The sequence below is a fragment of the Tachypleus tridentatus genome, chromosome 3 (assembly GCF_004210375.1).
Source record: "Tachypleus tridentatus isolate NWPU-2018 chromosome 3, ASM421037v1, whole genome shotgun sequence".
In the NCBI taxonomy this organism is placed as follows: domain Eukaryota; kingdom Metazoa; phylum Arthropoda; class Merostomata; order Xiphosura; family Limulidae; genus Tachypleus; species Tachypleus tridentatus.
In genome coordinates this window covers 66363678-66374126 of record NC_134827.1, presented here as the reverse complement: position 1 = coordinate 66374126, position 10449 = coordinate 66363678, and the positions used below count along the sequence as shown (strand labels likewise).

The window sequence follows — 10449 nt, the reverse complement described above, 5'->3', positions numbered from 1 at the left end:
AAGATTCCATAATGTTTCCCATGTTGGTAACAAAGTATAAAAATGCAACGACTGTTCCTTGTTTCCCTGATTTGTGGGAACCACATGTTAACTTGGATATAGCAAGGAACAATATAACAACTATACAGTAACTCCACTAAAACAAATATCCCCCAGTGGTCCAATGATAAAGTGAGCTTATACCCTATAAATATCTGGTTATAATACACACAGTAGAAACAGCACAGATTACTTGTTGTGTAGCTTTGTACTTAAACAGTCATTAAAAACACTACAAGTAAAAATTTGACATGTAAAGTAACATGTCTTTGAACACAATAAAGTGAGAAAGGGCAGAGTAATTCAGTGAGCAATGCTCCATAAAATCAGATCCTGTGTAAAAGGGTAAGCAAGATGCACATGAACACAGAGGTCAAGTGCAACCACAAAATAAAATCAATTCATACTTTAAGTCAAATATAAAATGCAGGCCTGAACAAAGACTAGTGGTTATTGCTATCATTTGTTTAAAGTTTCTCTTTCATGGTCTAAATTCTTCTAAAATAAAAATAGCACAAAATTTCAGATAAACCTTTGTAATACCAACAAGTACATCTAGATCCTTGTACGTTAATATTTAACATTTAGAACATGCACAATATTTACCGTTCTGTTTTCCAGATCTACTTTGTTTCCAATAACAACAAAAGGGAAATTCTCTGGATTCCTGGGTGAGGCTTGAATGAGAAACTCATCCCTCCAAGAATCTAAGGACTTGAACGAATTAGGGGCAGTCACATCAAAGACAAGCACACAACAGTCTGCTCCTCTGTAGAAAGCAACACCCAAAGATTGGAACCTTTCCTGGCCAGCTGTATCCCAGATCTGCATGAAATAAAAATTTGTTTAGCATACCCATTCAAAAGCACTTCAAGAAATTACTATAAATATAATTTTTCACATCAAGATGGATGCTTCACATGGAGGCATACAAGACAGGAATTAATACATGGACTGGAATACCTGGTGTGGATTAAGATACTGAAACATACTCGAAGGAGTAAAATAGTGCTTTAGAACTCAACATTCAATACTTGGGTCAAGAAAAATTCACTACATTAATTTATGCCCCTAAATTATGAATAATTCTGTCAACTGCTTTTTTTGTCATCCTCTGCTGAAGATTGGATGAACTTACAAAATTTTTAATACCTAAATAACACCACCATTTAATGCGCCTCTTGACATAATTTAAAATCTGAATATTACAAAAGTTTCATCCTACACTTGTCCAGTTTACTAGTTCACCTATTAAACATTCAAATACCACAATGCCTTTTATGAGGAAATGACATTTACCATTTTATGTTTAAAAATACAATTTTTAAAATATTATATTCTTGTACAGAAACTAACAACTTACAATTAAGGTTTTTTTGCTGACCAGAACTTTCACAAACCAAGGCATTAAGGACATTATACAAGCTACAACATGGAATATAGGTTAAATATTTTATGACAAACCCTAATGTTCTGGTTTAAAACAAACCCAGCCATTGGGTTCAGTAATCTGACAGTAAATTAATTTTGGGTCTTGCATATTTATAGATACACTAACTTCCATCTTTTTTGTCTTTCCTAAGCCATGTGAGAATAAACTTAAAGCACTCAATGATTATTACTCATTAATTTAAAGCATTTACACATTATACTGAGTTATGGGTTTAATTCCCACTAGTACTACAGTAATCATACATAAAATACATCACTTTATATCAGATATACACAGGGAGAAATGCACTAAGCTTAGCAGACATGTATTGCACAGGAACATGGAAATTAGAATCTCAACCAAATATATCCACCCAGATGCTCTCAGTTATCAGTTGACAAAGTTATAGTTCCTAGCCCCAAACACACATACAGACACTCCTCCAGTTATCTTTTATTTCATACATTCAAAAAATTCTTGAACTCGAAACACTAGAAAAATACATATGGACATTAACAAAAGAGGTAGGAATAGCCATATCTGGAACATTTTAAAAACAGCTAAATCTATGAATCAGTGCAAACCCATTTCCACTGATGTAGATAAAAGACAAGATCTCATGGGATTCTAGCAACCAGTGAAATGAATATATGACTCGTTAGAACAGGAAATGAATCAGATTAAACTATTGAAATATCAATGAAGAACTGACATAAGCATACAAATCCAACTCTAGCAAGGTCATTAAGGTTTCCACAGCTCTCAAATTTAAATGTCGAGGGAGGAATAAGTGAATTGGATGGAAGTTTTATCGTCACATCAATATAAACGAAGCACTTCCTCCAATTGCAGAATGAAATCATCATAAGTTAGTCCAAGCATCAGAATCTGTCGCACTGAACATGTAGACCTGAAAAAAAAGCTATTCTAATACACAAAAAAGGTGAACTTGTATCTTTACTTGGTAAATCTTTACACCTACCTGCATTGTCACAAGCCTGTCTTCAACCAATAGTTCTTTTGTCAGGAAATCTGCACCTATTGTTGCCTTGTACTGGTTACTGAACTTCCTATTAACATACTGGTTCATAAGTGACGCCTTCCCAACCCTTGAGAGTAAAAATACATGAATACACTTTAAGAGTATAATTTGCTTATTCTATATCAAATTAAGTTTACTACAAAGAACTTGTAAATGAATTGCACAACATCTAGGTTTCCAAATAATATGAAAATTAATCAGTACAGTCAGTGCTATGAAAAATTACTTTTCAACCAACCCTCCAAGCTTGATACAAAGGACATTACGTTACTTATGATAGAGTAGAACGCTCAAGGTCATTTCAATGAGCCAGTTTTCATACAATAAAAATTGACCAAACATCTTTAAATATATCTTATGTTTTAAAAGTTTGGTTTAAGTTAGCTTCATATAAAACTTGATTCTGAACAAAATTTTCAGAGAATAGAAACTGTCACTAATTTTTCATTTGAGAAGTACACCAAACAAGTTTACAACTCTTTACCAACTGAAATTTTGTTCACCACAAACAAGTGAACAAACTTTTACAGTACACTCACTCTAATACAGATGTCCACTCCAGAGCCAATAGAATCATTACATACCATCACACAAATCATCATAATGCAAGCTCAAAAAATGGTCAGTTACTAAAACAAATGCATTTTAAAACATTTACTCTATGCTCTGGTAAATATTAAACATATAAACTAAACTTCAAAAATTTTATAACCCTCCTAAGTAAAGATGATACAAGAGAGAGAGTGTACACATACATATATTCACTTCAGAAAACAAAAAATATAGGTTTAATAAATTGTCATACAAAATAACTCATTAACCAAAGTGGTTTCAAAAGGTGGACCTTTCCAAAGCACTCACTTTGTAAGCTTTCTATCATTTTATAGATCTATCAATTACATGTAGAAAACAAGTACTGATAGAAAACCTTATCAGTGCTTCTTAATTGCACAAATTCATACTAATTATATCCTACCATGTAACTTATGTTCTACTACTAGAAAACCAGCATATATCTGATAACACACTGTGACACAGTAGCAGAAAATTTATATATAAAGTCCCTACAGCTTAAGAAATCAATAGGTTTCCTCTGGCTTTTCATATTTTACTTTCAATAATTATAGTGAATAGTTTACATTGAGTAACCAATTTAAGTCACTTGTGTGCTGAGACGAGGACAATTTAATACAACTGGGAATCAATTAAAGGTAAATATACATCACTGTAACTGAAAAGCACTGAATGTCTCATTTAAGTCACACAGAAAATTATAAAGATACTAGTCAGATGTTAAAAACAATTATATACATTTTTTTCTGCCCAATCCAAAGAACAGCTTAAAACTTGTAAAGAAGCTATTATTGAGAACATATTCATTTGTTGATTTTAAAGCAGTCCCTTGTCTTTTTCTGCTTAATTTTTGTATATGTCCTGGCTGTTACATTTCTAAAATGTCACATCAAGTGATTTGATCATTTGCTAACGAATCACAGCTTTGGATACAAAGTTTAAATATGATTGGATAGGGAGAATTACTTTTCATTAGAGTAAATAAAGTGGTTTGGACAATAGTTTATTTATGGTTTAGTGGGAAAGTTAAGGCAGAACAAACCTGTGGTACTGATGTACTTTCAATGGAAAATTAAAGATTTAAGAACAAATCACAGTGCCAGTAATTTTTTAGTTTGTTTAGAACATTATTTACTTTTATTAAAGTAGTTGCATTTATGAAAGCTACAAAAATTTTTTTCAGAGAAGACATCAGATAAGCTCAGAAAGGTTTAGTTAACACAAGAGTGAAAAAATATCCTATTAAGCTCAAATTCTTAGTTTTGTTTATCATATTCAAACAATGCATATATATAAACTGGATTCTTAATTATTTCTAACTGCAATGGATTTTCAACATCAACTATTACCAGTAGTAAAACAAGTGTTCATTATTTGGTTGTTAAATTAGATTTACAGATTTACACAACACCAAGACATATGTTTTAAATGCACAGACAAAATGATGGTCCCACTGTCTTGGCACCAACAATACACTGAATACAAAATGTTCCTATTACCTCTAAAAAATTTATCCAAGAACTTTTTTTTTTTAAATGTGCTAATGGTGAAGCCTGCTATTCAAAATATTGGTTTTGTAAAATAAAACAGTTTAAACACCTACTGAAAAATATGAAAGATCTATAGAGAACATAGAAAGTCAAGCAAAAAAAATCACACCCAACACATTTTGAAATAATCATTATACATACCCACTGTCACCCAATATGATAACTTTCAGTAAAACCTTCTTACGTGATGTCATTGTTGCTTCTGAAACAATTATAATAGGTTCTTAAATTTCATCCTCTACAATAAATCCTCACAAGTAACATAATAAAACCAATACTTACTATAGGTATTTAAATATATATATATATATATATTTTTTATAAGTCAAGTACTAGTTTTAAGTCCACTTGTAAAAAAAATTGAATTCAGTTTTATGCTTAACACTCAGGAGTTAGACACTAATACTAAACTCTGCACCATTTCCCCTAGTGGCAAAGCTTCTACAAGGTTTTGGATTTAGATGTCTTTGCATTTTTCATTTTAATGTTTCTTATTAATAATTCATCTTTTCTAAACAATTATCTTGATTTGTAAAAGATGTCTATATTAAATGTCTTCTACTTCACATTCTCTCTACTGTTACAAGCAATTGTAAAACATAGCATATAGGCCTTTCTCATAAGCTTTAAATACCCTGATAAGCAAATTAAAATTTTTACTTTCAGGACTTACACACAACACACAAGTACATTTTAGAGTTAGTTGTTTAAAATAAAGAGAGAGGACTGGAAAAATCAACCTTTTAAAAATATCTCGCACAGGTGAATTAAAATCCAGAAAACTTGTCCATTACAACATCTACAGTTAAATTATTTGAGATGTAACTGACAAGGGATTTCCTAGTGTCCAGTTGATCCTTTCTTATGCACATGTAGAACTACAGTGGAACCCCTCTAAGTGGTCACCCCTTGAAAGCAGTCATTCAATCACAATCCCTTTTTGTTTACATAATCCTTAATTATGTACAGTAGAACCCATCTAATCAAGCCAGTTTGTCTCAGTCCTGAAGGTGGCTGCTTTAGAGGGGTTCCACTGTATTTGTAAAGTTGAGCATTAACCTAAACACATTCAAATGGATAAATATTTAAACCACAAAAAAACTTTATAAAATTCCATTTCAGAGTTGATAAATAAATGTATCTACTAGAATATTTTCATTGTTTGGATCATCTGTTACTACGCCTGTATACGTGATACATGATGTGCAATTAGGTCCCACGTATTAAAAAAATGAGATTAAAATGTAACCGTACAGTTGAAAGACCTTAGGAAAGTTTTTGTAAGATATTAGTCAAGTTATAAGCCTTCATCACTGAGCCATTGGGGGCACTTGAGGCGACAAAAACACAACATGACGACTATAAGAAATTCTGCAATGTACAACAAATTATTTGGCCAATGCCACAGTCAAATAATACAGTGGGCCAAACACAAACAGCTACATGCAATTAACACATTCATTTTAGCTATAATGAACATGAATATTATGAAGCCCATTCTGATCAGACATTAAACCCAGTAATCTCAGTCTGAACCACTACTCTAAAACTACTGCTTGAAATAAGGCTCAAAAATCAACTCAAACTCCTCATTTCAGTGTTTGTTACAAATTGAGCTTTTTCTTTATTAGTGCTCTTTCACTACATTCTAGCAAGTATTTTGAAAATAAAAAAATCACTGCAAACAGTTATCTGGAAATTTATTAAATATTATTCATATTTGTGTTTGCATGGTGTAACTGAAAAAAACTGCACATCAACTGCATGTTCATAAAATTCATGTGCTCAAATTTGCTAGCAGTTTGATTCAATTTCCCATTGTTGATATAATTAAACTTTAATTTCATAACTTTAGTGAATGACAGATGTCAATAAGCCAGATTAAATTATATAGCTAAACATGCTCAAGTTAAGTAAATCAACACATATTTAGAACATGTGAAATTCTACTTGAATTATATTTTTTCAAAGCTGCAGAACTGGCATTATATATTTTTAGGTTAACAAGAGTTCTTAGTTACCAAACACATTGAGTTTTGAATGCCCTTCTTAAAGGATTGTTTATATTTTAACCAACACAAACTGGACATAAATAAATGTTATATCCATTGCAAAGGTAGTTTAATTAACAATAGATATTTTTCTCTGATTATTTTAATGACAGAAACAAATGATCAATAAATATCAAATAGCAGAGGTTAATAATTAATTTCATATACTTTAATAAAAATTTGTTGATGCATTCTTACAGGCAACTACTGGCCCTTGAAACCATTTTGATCAAAACCATTAAGAAAGGGATTAGGCATAAGAAAGGGAACAAATTATATACAGACCAACAGTCAATAATGAAGTAAATGTTAGAAAAATGTCTTTAGAGTCGTCACAAACATCACAGCTGGAAAATTTGTTAATGATTTAGATGAAATTATAAATATCACTTTATTCATGTTATTGTAGGGAGGAAATTGTGCTTCAGTGTACATATATGTTTGCCTTTTTATTAAATTTTGTGAAGGCTACTTTACTCTAGAACATCAGCATGGTTAGATTACAATACACTTGTAACTTATATGGAGTCATACACACACCAAACTGGCATTCCAGGGTTAAGAGCTATTTGATTAGCCATCACTGATTTTGAAATAATAGCCTAAAAGAAAAGCATCTATTTAAAAAAAAACACACAACCAACTCTTGAGCTATTCTACTAGAGTATTATTGTTTGACCATTACTCTCATGATTTAAACTACACTGTATTTAAGTGATAACAGGGTGAATACCCCAGACATATGGAAACAGTCCAGCTTGCTTATCAGTGGGTTACAATCAGTCAATGTGTAATGCGAGAAAGTTTTTATGAATGCAACAGAGTATTCTTAGTCATAGAACTCTTACATTAACAGAAGTTCTACATTCAATAGCAAACCTGCACCCAGTATACGATCAATTTATATACAAACCAAACATTAAAACTACAGTAAAGTATATTTCCTGGTGGAGCATGAAGTCATTTATACCTGGTTTGTATTCAGTTAATACAATGATGTATAAGAATTCTGATAAAGGGTTGCAAAAGAGATTTTCCAATTGCTACTTGACAACCTGCCATCTAATGTAAAATGTCTTGTTCAAGAACATGTGAAATTTATAGTGAATAAACAGTTTTGTTAATACCTCTAGAAGTAATCAATTTAAATAATGTCTGAGGAAAATGATACTTTAGCATTGAACTGTACAACTGAAAAATGAATTTCGAAAACATGGAGTCATAAAGAGATACATATATACTTTTGTTAATTACAACCTAAAATAATAACTGAACAAAACAATGAGTGGTTAAAATCAGAAATAAGTAATGTCACTCATGCACACAAATTAAACTTAGCATAAAATCTCACTGCCTGAGGTACTGGCTAGTTGATATTCCTACATCTCTATTACCAAAAAATGTCTACTAGACTGAAAAATTTTTTTAATAAAAACAAAGAATTTTACACTAAAAATAATCCAATAGATTTACACTCATAAGAAATGACATTAACTGATAGAAATAAGCTACCTTCACAAATGAACAGGAAAGCATACCTAATTAAACACATTCAAAGTACATTATTTATGAAAACAGTAGTATGTGAATTGCAGACAATCAGTCAAAACTGTGGAATTGTAATCTTAAGAATATTTATAATACGTCATTTAAAGTGAGAATGTTAGATATAAAGATGTAACGTGATTTCATGTTTGTGTCAAAATTCCTGAATAAATATCTTCACTTAGACTTCCTCCTAATAATACCTTGACAAAGCAAAACATTTTTAAATGTTTTGGACTTTTCACTGAAAGAAATAAGCAAGCTTAACATAAAACAATGTTTTTAAATCCATTTTTATCACTTAATATGCCTAATATACCTGTTTCACCCTCAAGAGATCAATGTTTGTACCATTGTCTTTAAAGTGTCATATCCAAACAATGATAGAGGCCTTCTGTTGTACTATAGATGAAATCAATCTTCAGGGTGTTCAGAAAGTCACTGTGCACTTATATATTTATTAACAGACATGTTTCAATATAGAATACAGGAGTTGAATACAATGTTGAAAGTGACCACTGTTGGCATCAATACAGGCCTGGATCCTTCTTATTTTGTTTCTAAACACAGCTATCAGTTGCTGGCTTGAAATAGACCGAATAAAATATGATTACAAAACTTCACAGTGATTCTCCGAACACCCTGTATTATTGTACTATAATATTACTATTAGATTCCACATGGCATAAATCAATACTTTTAATGAATTTTAAACAACCAACATAAATAATAAAACACAACAACATACTTTTCGGGTATTTCTCAGTTTTGTTAAAATCTTAAGACAATTTAAAGTATTTTTCAAACTCATTAACAGGAAAAAGACAATGCTGACATTTTCTATTTTTCGTTCTCAGCTGTAAGCCTAATCCGTAGGGCAAAAAAACTAGTCACTTTATTACAGCTAACCCTAGTCAACTATAGGCGAGTCTTACACTATTACTATTAGTTCAACTTGCAACTCTAGCATGATAATTACTAAACAATAGTATTAGTAGTATTGCATTGCGACATTTGTTTACCGATGTAATTTAGTTTAAATAGAATATCTTACCACGTTAAAATCCTTATACACCTACAAATATGAATTACAGATAAAAAAGCCACATTTATCAAATGAAGCAGGGAAAATTAAACGTACAACTTAGAGTTACAATTGGGATAAAAAGAAATTAAACAAAATAAGACAACCAAACAATGCTGATAATTTACCACCTATAATCTTGTCACGAGATCAAACAGCAGACGTCATTACCAATAATCTCATGTGAAAGAGGGCGCTTTTGTATTTCTGTATGGTATTGTTCTATGAAAGTAACCCATTAATTAATACACTGGGTAATTTAATAAGCATATGTATATAAACTGAAAACAAAATAAATTAATAGCGCGTTTTCCCAGCGAATTCATTACTTGTGGTATTTAGCGAGTTTGGTACTTTTATGTTGATTATTAATACTGACATTTTGCTAACACTGTTAATAAAATTAACTTATTATACTAACTATTCTACTCGTAATATAATTATTGATCTGATTTACTTTGAATTTCGCGTAAAGCTACAGGCATAAGGGGGCTATCTGTACTACCCATCCCTAATTTAACAGTGATAAACTCTTGGGCTACTCTTTTACAAATAAATAGTAGGAGTGACTATCATATATATGTAAAAAACAGCTGGTTTGAGTTGAGAAAAATTTTATGTAGAGAAGCGAACAACGTTTCGACCTTCTTCGGTCATCGTCAGGTTCACAAAGAAAGAAAGAGGTAACTGGCCGATAGCTGACCACATGTTTGAAGGTAACTGAATGTAGGAATGTAGAGGGCCTGAAAAAGGAAACCTTTCAGGACTAATTTAAAAAATACATAAATTAGTATCTTATAGTTAAACACTTGTATCACATAAGTAAATCCGTTGGCTCATCAATAAGCTTGAAAGATTATAATACTAAAACTCGAAGTGGATACAGCAAATATTGTGTAGCTTTGTGCTTAGTCACAAGCAAAACAAAATAAGGTACATTAGTAAAACAGAACCTAAAACTCATATTCGGATATGCAAACTTACGATGCATTTTCTATATTTTTATGTCATGTAGAATTTTTTACTCTTTTTCGTTTTTCTTCTAGGTATATATAATTTTCACATACTGCTTTTGTCAAGTGAGTGTTTTAGTTGGTTTCGTTCTAGCTGGCCTGGCATGGCCAAGTGGATTA

The 10449-nt window shown here is 31.2% G+C and overlaps 1 protein-coding gene across 7 annotated transcripts; it reads right to left on the bottom strand.

Moving 5' to 3' along the window:
- Positions 1 to 594: 594 nt before the first annotated feature.
- LOC143247021 (ras-related protein Rab-7a-like) lies at positions 595 to 9516 on the bottom strand. 7 transcript variants are annotated; one of them, XM_076494333.1, is made up of 5 exons: positions 9287 to 9441; positions 8552 to 8816; positions 4778 to 4838; positions 2454 to 2541; positions 595 to 864 (listed from the first exon to the last, which is right to left on the bottom strand). In XM_076494333.1, the coding sequence occupies exons 3-5, from the start codon at positions 4828 to 4830 to the stop codon at positions 610 to 612; spliced, it is 396 nt and encodes a 131-aa protein (XP_076350448.1). In that variant the 5' UTR covers positions 4831 to 4838; positions 8552 to 8816; positions 9287 to 9441; the 3' UTR covers positions 595 to 609. The 7 variants fall into 7 exon arrangements, with proteins under 7 accessions (XP_076350448.1, XP_076350449.1, XP_076350447.1 ...); XM_076494334.1 differs by having other exon boundaries at positions 8584 to 8816; XM_076494332.1 differs by lacking the exons at positions 8552 to 8816; positions 9287 to 9441 and adding an exon at positions 9445 to 9516.
- Positions 9517 to 10449: the final 933 nt, after the last annotated feature.